Genomic DNA, 14,221 nt, shown 5'->3' with positions numbered 1-14,221 from the left:
TTTAAATTTGATGAGTTTAATATTTATCTATCAACATTAAATTTAGCTGTACTTTTACAAGTATAATTCAGAAATTACTCTTGTCAAAATATGGGTTCAGATACTAGATTCATGTAAACCTTTTGGAACCGTGGTGGGTCTGCCCTTATTCAAGAGGTGTTAATTGATGTCTTTTCTCAGAAAAATTATACTAAGTAAATAGATACATTTTTACGTATATATATTATCTATGCACGATCATTTATTTCTTTTTATTTTAACTTTTTTTTTTAGTAAAAATCCTGGTTCGACTCTATATTAAAACTACCCTGCGTGATGCCTCTGTTTACAAGTGTTAGATTTTAGTGAAGTGGTCCTATTTGTGGTCAGTTAAGACACAAGAGGACGGTGATGAAACATATAACAAACAAACGAATTAAACTTTTGGTGGAGAAAGACAAAGTCTTGGCATGATTTATCCTAACAGTACTTTGCATTGCAATAGACATAATTGAAGGTCCACTTAATTATTCGACCGAATCCAAGTGGCCCTACTCTCGCTACACATTACTTGCTGCTGTTTTTCTGCTGCCTAATTAATACCGTGCGTGCTCTATCTGTTACAGTTTTTTTCCAAATATTTGAAGTACAAGTATTACCTAAGTTCTGCTGCCTAATTAATACGCGAACAAGTTATTCCGAGATTATAATGATGGGATAATAATAAAGGAATTATATATGAAAGAAAGTTATAATCCGTTGTGCAAAGCATCATATATTAATGCAGGGTAGCATCCTGATGTAGGTAACCTACCTTTATGCAAGCATTAGTGAATGATTCCACGGCTCGAACCCGTAATATATATAGCTTTAAGACTACAACTGGGTGCAAAATATTGAGTTCCTTTTTCAATCAACTGGCATATATAGCTTGAACCTAGCTTCATTCTTTCTTTATTTTATCTTTAAATTTTCTAGTTTATTATTAAGGAAATATGAGATAGGTGAACAAGTTTAAGGAGCAAAATATTTTAACTGAAAATTTAATTTACGTGTGGCTCAATCAAGTAAAACTATCGATCGAAATCAAGAAAAAACAACTTTTGTAGATTAACATACTTTAATTACTGTTGTGAAACCACACAATATTGTACTATGTAAACATATTTGCGTAGCGTGTAAAAGCATTAATTGGCATCTTACGTTCTAGGTTTGGCTTTTAAATGAGTATGAGTTTATGATTATACTATGTAAGTATTTACGAGTACGTGTAAAAGCATTAAATTGGCATCTAATATTCTAGGTTTGACTTCTGTTTTAAGCAGGCTTACTAATTCAAGAGGAGCATGTGAGTATTTTTGACTATACTGTTTGAAACCAAATAAAGATTAGTTCAGTGTGCTGACCTAAATATAATCTCCAGTAGGAGGTCACCGTTAACCTACCCTATTACAATTCCACCAAACTCTTCTCATCCATTTGCCCCACCGCCCAAAACAGAAAAATACCGTCCGTTGCACAAGGTATTCTACGTTCACGTAAGGTTCAGAGAAGGGTCGCACTCTAAAGAGTATAATGTAGACAGCATATTCTAATGTAAGAATTATTGGCTGCTTCCACAGCTCGAACATATAATCTATAGGTCATATAAAGATAATTTTATCGTTGGTCCAAAGCTTCCCTTCTTACCGCGGAAAATAAGGAACGAAAAAGAAAGGAAGGTAACTTTTATATGATGAAAAGAATAAATTATCCAATTATATTAGTAAGTTCAATGATCATAAGTTAAATTCTCAAGACTGACATGGCATAGATAGTTCGGCCTTTTTCAGGCATCTTGATATTTTGAGCAAATATAGAAAAATTTCAGTTGTTTTTAGTTGACAAATATTAGTCTGGTGATTTTATTGCAAGAAAAAAAAATCGAAATTTGAATGATTATTTGGAAAATTAGTTCTTTTCAAATAAATCGAAAAGGAAGTGCACATTATTTAAAAAGACAAATATGTATAATCAAGTATATATAATGATATCAATCTTCGGCTACAGTTATTGTTGTCGTGAGAAACAAATACTATTAAATTTGGTGCATTTATATCCTCAACTTTTTTCTAACAACAATGAGCTAGAATAAGTTTAATAAAGGAGTGAATAAGAAAATTATTGGTGAGTGGACACGTAGTGATCTGTGCCAAAAGAAGATAGTAGTATGTTTGGTGAGGTCGATACAACAGTTTGCAATAGATTTCAAGTGTGTGATGATACAAATTACATGCCAATACATGATTAATTGGGATGGTTATTCAATTTGTTTTTCAATTTCCAGCTAGCAACTACAGATTCGTTTTAAAAAAAAAAGAATTTTAAAAGAATAGCTTCTTGATACAAATAAAGAGATTAAATAATGCTCATAAAAGTTAGTAACCAAAGAAGTTTCTTGGCGTACAAGGATTTAAGTGAACTTAACTAAAATCATCTAACTACATACTCTGCTTTTCATTTCTTGGGTTGCGTTAGGCTTAAGGTTCATTTAGTTAACATGGTATCACGACCCATCCCAACCCGATATTAGGCCTCCATATTATATTGCCCACGCTCCAGATGGCCGGGCGTGGGGTTGTGAGGGGGGAGGAGAGGAGGTTGTAAAGAGTCCCACGTCGTTGGTTATCCTCACCTCTCATCTCGAACTAACTTTTGTGATTGTGATTGAGTTAGGTCCAAGGTTCATTTCTTTAACATGGTATCGTAGCAGGACCCGTTCCAACCTGATGTTGGGCCTTCATATTATATTGTTCACACTCCAAATATCCGGTTTTGAGCGTGGGGAGGAAGGTTATCCTCAGCTCTTGAGCTAACTTTTATATTTGAGTTAGGCCTAAGATTTATTTTTTTGAACAGTAATCTAAGTCAAAATGTGTCATGATCTTGGAAGGGAAATTGGGTAAAAGCTATGTTGTGAACAGAGAGCACTGCCCCTATATCTCCACATTGCTCTCCCCATCCCAATTGTTGGGCCAATGAATTCCATAATATGAAACCTTTGACAGCTTCTTGGCAATTCAAATTTTGTTGCATGAAAATTTTGTGTGCACATTGAAAATCTTAGTATCTCTTGGTAAGCATGGTTGTTGTCGGTTGCCTTAATTGCTCAGCTAAAGACACTTAATAATAGGAAACTTGAAGGTAACTTTGCTATTCTTTTCTTTGTATAGAAATCTTATTCTTTTGGCCTTTCAAGATAATGATAACAAGAAAGGAAAGTTACTAGTTTTAGTTATGAATACTAATTAATTCTTTGGTTTTGAAACCAGCTCAATTGTAGGGCTTCAAATACTATAATATAATTTGAAACGAAAAAAACAGCTCAATTGCAAATTTGTATTGTCTTTTCTTTTTCGTGGTGTTGGTTGGAAGGGTCGTAGAAAGAGAATGAAAAAGGCCTTTATGAGATTTGAACCATAGTTAAAAAAAATGTAATAAGTGATACATTATTCTCCCTTATGTCTCAAAATTTAGTGTTCTAAAAGAGAATTTATTGTTAAGCCATTACTAGCAATGTTCTCCATTTCCGAACATATACAACGTGTCGCAATATCTGTAGCCTTGTACATTCATCATTTGGATTATTTAAGATATTGTAGATAATAACAGAGCATCCACTAGATAATTACATCTGTGTTTATTCTCATCTCACAATTGAAGTTTGTGAGATAGCATGCATAAATGATTCACCTTTCAGATTATCCAATTGAGATAATTAATTATTACTTATTAATCAGAATAATTGAATGCATCATGTTGGTTATATTCACACACAAATTAAAAGTAGAAGGAAGCCTCATTAAAAGAGACATGATAAAACATATTTCACCAGCTTTATTCATCATTAACTATTTATTAAAGAATGGTGAGATTCATACTAAACAAATCTACTCAAGTAACAACCTTGCAACTCTGCTCAACAAAGGTCCTTTTTTTTTTTATTATTTTGGTAATAGACAAACTCAAATCAAGTAGTTATTTTTTGTCTCCTGAGAACTTATGATTCGCCTTCTATTTCATTAACCACTAGGCCTGTTAGAAAATACACATTATATTAGACCCTATAAAATAAAATAAAAGGTTTAGATAAAATTTCAATTTGGTTGATGGAAATTTTTGTGGAATCGCCCAAGCATTTCCTAAGTTACGCACCTTGGCAAAACTGGTAAAATTGCTGTCATGTGACTAGAAAGTCACGGGTTCGAGCCGTGGAAACAGCTTCTTGCAGAAATGCAGTGTAAGGCTGCACAATAGACCCTTATGATCCGGACCTCACCAATAGCGGGAGCTTAGTGCACCGGACTGCCTTTTTTTTTTTTTTTTTTTTTTACCGAGTACAAACTATATTCAGAACAATGATAAGAACTAAATTAACAACAACAAAAAAAAGGTTATCTAGGGTCACACATGAATCAACTTCACTACTTGGTTTAAAATTAACAAACTCCTATCATGTTCTGGATCAAGAAAACAAAACTCCTATCATGTTACATACCTCAGAATTTGCATCAAAGGCAAGGTGCCTGCTAGGTGCATCCACTAAGACAATCTTTACAGCTTTTTACAGTCCACAGCATCGGTTGTAATGTCAGCAGTGCTTTCAAGTCGACTATTACGTCTAATCTACAATGAAATATACATCAAGAAACCTTCTCCTTTGGTGAAGGAGATGGTTCCGATTCAACTGATGCAGGCGGATCCAAGTTCATTTGATCTGTTGGAGGTGGTACAGATTTAGCTACATCAGTTTCTTGTTGATCCGAGTCCATTGTTTCTTTCAAAAGTATACAAGGCTCAACATGATCACTTGATTGTACTGCAGGACGAGCAGGAGTCCCTCGGTCATTTATAGACGTGGAAGGTGTTGGGTTAGTTATTGGTGTCTGTGGAACTGTTCTTTGAGTCATAGGGACATCGGTATCCATCTTATCTGTAGCCGGAAAAGATGTAGTGGTTGCAACATTGGTCTGTTCAAGATTCATTTCAGTTGATGTGGTGGTCCCGACATTGTTTTGTTCAGGACTCATGTCGTCATATTCTGAGAGGAGATCCATGAACTCGTTGAGCAGCCGCTGTACTTTCCTATTCGATGCCATTGCTGGAAGTATGTCTTCTCTAAGGAGTCTGTGTTTTTTCAAACCCTGAAAACCAGATAAAGAACCTTAATAAGAAAGACAATACTTGGGTTTCGTTTGGTAACTGGATAGATTTGATTGGAATCTCACTTTTAAGAAAGCCAGCAAGAATGAGCCAAAACATGAATAGACGAGAACATATATGCATGGAATATAAACATCGTCAAGGTATATTATATCAACAAGATGCTGTATGAACATGTAGGCACACACAGAGGCGCCAAGAAAACGAGATGTTATAGATAAAAAGTTCAACTGTTCCGACAGTTTCATTTTATGCAAAGAGATTGACATAGTTCCGAGGAAGATATTAACAATCAAATTCTCACTCTGTAGTTTATGAATCCTACTTTCTAGCTTGAGTCGTTCTGAAAAGATAGACATAGTTCGCCGGATGTGGAAAATAAGATGGACATTGCAGAAAGTAAAACCACATGCATAGTTTCAATGTGATGTCATATTTCAGTATATCTTATTTTGTTTATTTACCTGTTCCAACTATATTTAAAGAAACCATGCTAAGCCCAATCTTAAGACGTATTTGATCTTGTAGTCTGAACATATTTCACCAAAACGATCATAGTTTCTACAACTACAAACATAGAAAATTCCTCCCAGAACATTGGAAAATGACGAGATCATGGTTTACAGAATAAACACACAGAGAGAGAGAGAGAGAGCTGGTTGAAAGCCCCCTATTTAAAACAAAAACTAACTAAACAGTGTGTAAGATCCTACAATCTGAATATGGGATGCTAAAAGTCTCATGGTTCACAGCGACAAAATGATCATATAAGCAGAATTTTTCTCAACAGGTGTTCCTCATAGTTACATCGGAGAAATAGGAAAAACTATGGTAGTGCGTAATATCAGCCAGTGGTGCGCTAATTCCAAATTCATAGGGAGACGAAATACTAGATGCTGTACTCTACACTTCAGAGAAGTAAGATATTTACTAGCTAACAAAAATATCACCCTTTTTCTCTCAGTAGTGATAGATTGAGAAGTTGGGAGAAAATGGAATGGTCCAGCTCATTTGAAAAGCCAACAACAGATATTCGAAGATATTGTTAGAGTTGAGCCACAAGAAATATACAGGAAAAAAGAGGAGTGAAAAGCCCTTACAAGTACACAAGGGTCCCAAGCAGTTTTATTTGAATCAGAGGATGCAGCCTCAGCCATCCCTGTGGGAGGCCCAAGAAAGCTCTCACAAACTTCTCTCAAGCGTGACTCATCTGCCTCTCTGCATTTAAATAGCAATTATGTGTTATTTTGATACTCAAGAATTCAAATAAGGTGGACAATCACCTCTAACAAAAACCAACAAAAACAATTTCGCACTACTCCAAACACATGTTGACCCAAGATATACTAACACCAGAAAGCAAAAGCCTAAAGTCAAACAAGACTGTTTCTCCAAACATAACTTCACTTCAAAAAAATTAACAATAAAATTGAATTAACAGAACAGTAAGTGAATATACATAGGATTTCATATATAACAGAACTAATTAAACCATGAAACTTCAGATACTAATATAGCACCAATTCAAGATCCAGTTATTCAGTTCTTAGAATTAATATTTCTTAAACTGGAACAATTGATTTCTCTAGACCAAACCCTGTCAACTGGGAGGCAAAACAATTTCCACGGACTCAAAAGTTGCTTATATATCCCACATATCCTCCATATAGATTCAATAACTCTCAATTTAATCAATGGACCAACTTTAAACAAAGACATTATACTTTAAAGGACAAAGTTCCAACTTCCAACATCAACCGATGCATTAAAATTGGATACTAAGTGAAAGATTTCATGTCGCCAAAGGACTAGACACCAAACCTTGCTAAAAACCGGATGTAGGATAAAAGGCATTGACGATATTCACTAGGAGACTTCAAAGCAAGAGCAGAAGCCAACTGAGCCTCCAAATGAGCACGTGTTTGTACCCCATCATCTGTGACTCTGCAGATGTACAACAAAAGAAAAGTCAATATTTTAATTGCACATACTTCAGTAAGAGAGAATTCCAAAATAAAATTAGGCAAGAAACTTGCACATACATCCCAATTCTAATGTTATTCCAACTGCAAAAGTCACTCTACCACTAGCACCATTTCAATATGCTACTGAGATACAGACTAAATAATCATTAGTACACCCAACAACTCTTGGGAAATTCTAGTAAGGAATATCTAAGAGGAACTAATAAAATTTCAAGAATAGAAAAGTAGAAAGTGTTGAGGGCTAGTGACAAAACATAATGTGGATTGATACGTCAGACAAACCAAAAACGAAAGGAAATGCAGAATGACCTGCTCCAACCGGGTCTTCTAGCCAGGAACTTCCTAACATCCACCTGCAATGCCGCTAGCTCACCACCATGCAATGAGCCCGAACTCCAGGAGCTTGAAAAATTCGATGCAGGAAAACAATCATCTGCAACCCTCAGCCAGCACATGAGGCTCATATCAAAGAGGTATGCATGCCGTGTGGCCAGGACAACAAGAGGAAAACCAGACGCTGATAATTTTGCTGATATCACTTTGATTGTGCCTGTTAACAAGTTTTAAAAAAAAAAAGTTAGTAAGAAATGAAAGCCAGCAAAGACAGTGGAATCTGTTGGTTTAACAAAATCAATGACTGCAGCTCTTAATAAACATCATATCAATTGGCAGATTGTGTGGAGCCAAGTAATATCCCCTTGAACTTTTGAGAGCAACTAACTTCAGGACGGTGCTTAAAAGAGGAAGAACACAGTTCTCCGCGACAATGCTTAAAAAAGAAATAAGTCAAGAACACTATGCTCTGCTCGAAGAATCAAAAATTTCATCTTGGGTTTTCTAACTCACCTGCATTCGCCTTTGGATCTGAAGATAAAAGGGAAGCCAAAGAGTCTTGAAGGAGACACTTCCGATTAAATAGATCCCATAGATAAAATGACCCTTTCCTTGTGACAAGCAAAAACTTCCAAGATTCATCACAATCAACAAACACTGCAGCAGATCCCATCATCATGGTTGGCATGGCACGTCGTCCACACTTTGTATAAATCTTTTTACAAGCAAAGATGAAAATAAGAACATATTGTACCACTGGAAGAATACTTGACGTGAGAAAGCAAATACGGGAAACGTTAGCAGCACAAAGAAATAACTGGGATCTGTAATTTGATGCGACTTTCTTTGTCCTCAAGTCACCCTTGAGCTTCATAGATTTAATACTAATACCAATCTATAGTTTATGCATATAACCCCCCCAACGCAATTTAAGAGGCAGAATTTCATTACGCATAGGAGATGAACACGTAAAAAGTCTGACATAAAGCAGATATAATATAAAATGCCAAGGTCAGATGAGAAAAATTTAACATAACTTTTGATAAGAAAAATTTAACATTATTATTTAGAAAACTGTGCACTACTGGTTGATGCAGAAAACTACATATCTGATATCCCTGTCTGATAGAAAACTAAAACTTGTATTCTTCCTGTAAGTAGGAGAAAGCATTGATCAGTCCACGTAACATCTCAATATGCAAGTACTAGTCAATTAATATTTTTTTGTTGTCAACATCAATTGATCTCCTTGGAAATATGAGAATGGAGTTGATTAAAGGATAGAATCTTCAAGTTAAAAAATGGCACTCCCTCCTTCCCAATTTATGTCAATACTTTCTTATTTAGAAACAATTTTAGTTTAAACTTCCCAGTTTAGCCACAAAATGTCTATGGCTTGTTTTGAGCACAAGTTTCAAAAGTCTTTCTTTTTTTTCTTGAACTCCATTGCCTAGTCAAACACCGCCACATAAATCGGGACAGAGGGAGTAGCACATATTGGGAAACACTGAACCTGAATCATGTAAAATGTGATGGCAGCCATGGACAAAAATGAAAAGAAGGGAAGCCTACAGAGAAATATAAACATTCTTCTCTCTCTTCTACAAGCAGCAAAAATGCAGGTAAAGGCTTTGGATGACAAATTTTTAGCTCAACAAATGAATTGCGGTATTCAAGCATGCCCAGATCAATTATGCATAACACCAGGCAAGAAAGTACGAGTGCTCACCTAGGCAAAGAGAATTGACAAAAAATGAGGATAAATTCTGAAAACAAAGGGCTTGAAAAAGGAGCCATCCTCAATTCTAAAGTGTGAAATGATACAAGTGCTCACCTAGGCAAAGAGAATTGACAAGAAATGAGGATAAATTCTGGAAAAAAAAGGGCTTGAAAAAGGAGCCATCCTCAATTCTAAAGTGTGAAATGATACAATTTACACCACCCCCCAACTCTACCTCTCATCTTGGCAAGGAGGGGAGAATTCTCATGTTAGGTAGTTCTGGAAATAAACAGGTAAAATAGAATCTATACATTCACTCTCATTTTACATGTCTGGTGTCAGTTTCGAGGGAGAGGTGCTTATTTAGTCTCTAGATGAGCAACACACAAAAGCAGGAGATAACCAAAAAATTGAGTAGAAATAAAAGAAGCAGATTCACATCTCAGATAATTGTCGAAATGATACTCAGTTGTAAAGAAAATGGTATAATGAACCAGCTCAAAGTTTTTGAAACTCACCTGAACGCATCCGTCTTCACATCCCACAGCCCAAAAGTTGGCATTTCCAGCCAAAACAGTAACTTTTCCAGAAATCCGGTCAGACCAGAGGGTTTGACTCCCCCTTGTACAAAGTATCTCAGTTTCCTTCATTACAAATGAATTTCCTGCCCCTAAAATATCATTAGCAGCTTGTTCTCTGGGTTGAGCCTCTAAGCAAATTGGACCAGTGCCCTCCCCTTCTTTATTATCAAAAACCCTGATTAAAAGAGTACCACCAGAACCCAAATGAGGCGGATCCTTGACAATTCCCATCTGTTCTATGGTGATGCTTCCATCCTTGCCTACAGAAGGCGAAATCTTCTCAATGATGAGGCTCTCACTGATGCTAGCTCTGGCAGTTAGACCTGAGCGCTCCTTTTGGTCAGCACTGAGACCAACTGTTTTCCTTACAAATCCTTCCCTAACACTTGCATCAGACAGTACCATACCATTCTCATCTTTCCTCTGATCCACTGTCTTCTTAGGGAATTCAATAGCAGGAGATTCAGGAATTCCGGAGATGTTCTCCTGCTGGGTTGGCACACCAACTGCTTCTGGAATTATCCTCTTTCGACCATCGGGCCGTCTGTACTCTCTTTGCTTCACGGGACTTGACATGCGGGTAGAGGCTGCGGGTTTATTTAAGCTATCACTGCTAACTCCTTCGGTCTTTTTCCCGTTATCAGATTGCGGTTTAGGAATCTTCACCACACTCACCAAATCAACAGAAGATTTTGAGGTTGCTTGAACTTGTGTAAGATCCTTAGTTAGTTTTTTGCTTGAACTTTGCTTTGCAGCTGCTGCTTCAAGTAATAGTTGAGCTGGACTTTCGGCTAAATTTGCTTGTCGGCCTCTAACATCACCATAGCGGCTTCTCTTCAACTCCTCTAATTCAGCATCAGATAACCGAACACCTAGTTCATTCCCATCAAAATGGAAAGTGGCTACACTTCCATCCAAAGAACATGCAAAGAGTGAATATCCATCAGGGCTCCTGCACAGAGGAAAATAATATCCTGAAAGTAGGCAAAAAAGGTAGAAAGAAAATTCAAGATAGAAAATGCCTTCACTCTTGTGATAGGACGAAGTTTTTTTATGCTATGAGCTAACTTACCATGATAAATCCACAACACTTTGAGAAAAGAAATGTTTAGCGACAAAAAGAGGACGTGGACTTGCTGTTGTCCACACAGTTATAGTGCGATCTTGACTTCCTATAGCAATAACATTGTAGGGTTGGGACTCTTTTCCTCCATTTTTTGAAGAACCATTTGACCATCCAAGAGATGCATTTTTCACTTCCTGCGCATTAGCCAAATTCCTCCGAAACATAGAATGATTAAACTTAACCACAATAACAGGAGCATTGTGCCCTAAGAAGTCAAAAGTGGCAGACCATTCCCCTCTCTCCAGAACAGGAGCAGAATGCCTAGGCTTTTGAAAACCATGAGTAGTAGTTATATAGTGTCCACAGGGTGACCATCCAAGCCGCCTAAAGAAGGTTGACCCAAGCTTAAAAAAAGACACATTTGTAAGGATATAGGTTTCAGTATTTGAAAAAAAAAAAGGAGATTTTTTGAGAGCAAATCTGAAACTCACAGATTTTGCCCAATGACCTTCAGTTCTATGAGCAAGGCTCCAGTCACTTGTTCGCCAAATGATGACAGTCTTATCATCTGATTGACTAGCTATAAATGAACCAATTGGATCCCATGTGACACCTTTAACAAGACTAGAGTGACCCCTCAGAACAGCAGTGCATATACCATTGCTCATACTCCAGATATGGATGGTGTTGTCGAGACTACCACTAGCCAATGTCGAGTCGTCTGGAGACCAATTTAGATCCACCTACTTTAAACATGGAAAAGAGCAACCCTATTGGTTAGAAAGTACATGGTTAGACAACATAGGCATCTACAGAGGAGATATTCAAATAATTGCAAGGTCCATCAAATGATTGGCATAGCAAAAGAATTAGTTATTGAGAATCTAAGATCAATCACATTACCACATCTGCAGTGTGTCCTCTCAAAGTCATAGTAACTTTCCAATTCTCTACATCAGGGGGCTCTCCACTGCCAAACTCTGTGGTTCCTGAGCCAGGTTTCCTCTCATGGACTAGAATCACCTGATCGTCAGAGCCAGAAGCAACATATCGACCATGTTTTGCCCATCTAACACAGTTTACTGACCCAAAATGATCGCGTAGTGTGGCAAGAAGTTTCGGTGTAGATTCATCTGCTTCCAAGTCTCTACCTACAGATTTCATGTTCCATATCCTAACCTGAAGACACGTTAAATGTACATTATGCAAAGTACTATATTCAGCAACAGTAAACAGCAATATCCAGAAAACATAGATAAGTATCAAGATAAAAGCTTCTCACTCCATAATAACCTTTGATTGCTTAACTCCCAAACAAACAATAACATGTTATTGGTCCATCAAAAAATGAACTGCTTGAATTTTATTACCAACTTCAATTGTTCAGGTCCCAAAATCAATGAGCAACTCTTAAAAGTCCATCAACTACTTAATCTATTAGTTCAGGTCCCAAAATTTGATGTGACACTATTTCCTTCTAGTATGTTCCTGAAAGAATGGCATACTTCTATATTTGGAAACAATTTAACTTGAAACTTACCAGTTCACCCTTAATAAAAAATTTTCATGGTCCCACAAATGTTATGGCGTGTTTAACACTACAAGTTTCAAATGTCTTCCTATCTTTATTAAACTCCACAACGAGTCAAACTAAAAGGGCAGTCCAGGCCGGACCACAAGGGTCTATTTATGCAGTGTTACCCTGCATTTCTGCAAAAGGCCATTTCCACGGCTCGAACCCATGACGTCACATGGAAGCAACTTTACCAGCTACGCCAAGGCTTCCATAACAAGTCAAACTATGTCAAGTAATTGGGATGTCAGGAGTACTAATTTCTTCGCCAAACCAACAAATTGAGCAAAAGGTAATGAAGGCAGACAATATAAAACAAGAATATATGGCAGAGACTGAAAAAGCAGTACCTTGTGATCACCACCACCAGTGGCAAACCTAAGTCCACCAGGCTGAATATCAATAGAGAAAATTTGCATACCCTCATGTCTAATCCAACTGGGTTTCTCAGCAATCATCTTAACCACAATTCTTGATCTTATTTTTACTGATACAGAATAAAGACTCAACCTTTTTCACTCTAAACCCCAACAAGAACCCCACAACTTCAAAATTAACATACCAACTTGTAAGGAAGAAGAAAAAAACCAAAATCAAATATAACAAAACATTTACCCCCACAAGAAAAAAGTAGTAAAAAGGTAAAACCCTAGTTATGAAAATTAGGAATAAGGAAAAAGACCCCAAAAAGGAGTAAAAGAGGAAATATTTTGATTTATTGAGTTAAAACAAAAACCCCTAGAAATGGAAGTAACAGGTGAAGTGGGTCGAAGTTTTTATGCAAAATTTTTGGTTATACTTGTTTACCTTTGTTTTTGTTAACGGTCAAATCTAATGAAAGATTGGAGAGGGAAAAAGGACTGCAAAAAGAAAAAAGAAAAGAAAGAATGATTAAGGAAACAAAGGGAATCTTAAAATATACTGTGTTCTAATCTAAGTACACTATGAGTCTATGATATAAAACAGGAGAAAAGAAGTGAAGTGTGTACCAGGTACTGTGTAGGGTAAAAACTCGGAAAAAAGACGAGAGGCATTAGAGGATTTTGTAATGTGAAGTAGTGGTATAAAGTTAGTTTTTATGTTCTCTTTTTGGTACCCTAAACCTGGGTAGATAGTTTGTTTTCAATAGACAAAAATCAACATAGCAACCCACTTTGTCACCTCTTTTTGGTTAAAGTGTACAAAAAATAATGTTTTAGGTTGAGAATTAAGGGGTGGGTCTTATTATATTTGAAAAATACGACATGACACGTGACCGCTTAAAGGAAGGACACGTGGAACACAAGATGGAGATAGCCACCGAACATAGTTATTTCGCTTGTCACCGGAAGTAATAATGATCATAAAAGGAGTATTAAATATTTTGCGCCCGGTAACATTTAATACGGAATATTTTGCAACATTAAGGATGATGACCCGTTACAAGAAATTTGGCATTTATGTGTGACGTTACATCTTCATCAATGGCCCTCATAATTGACATTAAATAAGGGCATGATCTTAGGACCTCCTTCCCTAGACATAGCTATAAATAGAGAGCTCAACTATCATTGTAAGGAGAGGAATTTTCTGGCTAACTTATGTTACATTCTATACAGCATTTGAATATAATTTGATTCTCTCGCTTTTGATCTTATCATTGTTGTGCCAGGAAACCTCGTTCCTGGACTCATTAGCTCTATTGTTTCATCTACATTCCAAGGCTAAGTATTTCATATTTCATCAGTTATGTTATTACTTTTTGGATCAAATTAATTCACTTGTCTAGAAATCACAAACAAA

At 36.5% G+C, this 14,221-nt stretch overlaps 1 protein-coding gene across 2 annotated transcripts; it reads right to left on the bottom strand.

Annotated features, from left to right (window-relative positions):
• Positions 1-4,417: 4,417 nt before the first annotated feature.
• On the bottom strand, positions 4,418-13,484 carry LOC107818276 (protein HIRA). Of its 2 annotated transcripts, none has more exons than XM_016644261.2 (10): positions 12,790-13,484; positions 11,770-12,045; positions 11,358-11,609; positions 10,873-11,270; positions 9,738-10,752; positions 8,013-8,214; positions 7,476-7,716; positions 7,003-7,125; positions 6,282-6,399; positions 4,418-5,162 (listed from the first exon to the last, which is right to left on the bottom strand). In XM_016644261.2, exons 1-10 carry the CDS (start codon positions 12,895-12,897, stop codon positions 4,662-4,664), a joined length of 3,234 nt encoding a protein of 1,077 aa, XP_016499747.2. In that variant the 5' UTR covers positions 12,898-13,484; the 3' UTR covers positions 4,418-4,661. The 2 variants fall into 2 exon arrangements, with proteins under 2 accessions (XP_016499747.2, XP_016499749.2); XM_016644263.2 differs by having other exon boundaries at positions 11,358-11,612; positions 12,790-13,421.
• Positions 13,485-14,221: the final 737 nt, after the last annotated feature.

This window comes from Nicotiana tabacum, chromosome 9 (genome assembly GCF_000715075.1).
Source record: "Nicotiana tabacum cultivar K326 chromosome 9, ASM71507v2, whole genome shotgun sequence".
NCBI lineage: Eukaryota > Viridiplantae > Streptophyta > Magnoliopsida > Solanales > Solanaceae > Nicotiana > Nicotiana tabacum.
Note: the sequence above shows the minus strand (reverse complement) of the source record. Positions and strands in the feature narration are given on the sequence as shown.

Excerpts from the sequence above, each read along its gene's own strand:
- LOC107818276 (XM_016644261.2), bottom strand. The coding sequence starts at position 12,897 with ATGATTGCTGAGAAACCCAGTTGGATTAGACATGAGGGTATGCAAATT. Across the intron at positions 11,271-11,357 it reads AAGGTCATTGGGCAAAATCT|CTTGGGTCAACCTTCTTTAG; the intron begins GTGAGTTTCAGA and ends TCTTTTTTTAAG. Across the intron at positions 7,717-8,012 it reads AGATCCAAAGGCGAATGCAG|GCACAATCAAAGTGATATCA; the intron begins GTGAGTTAGAAA and ends ACTTGTTAACAG.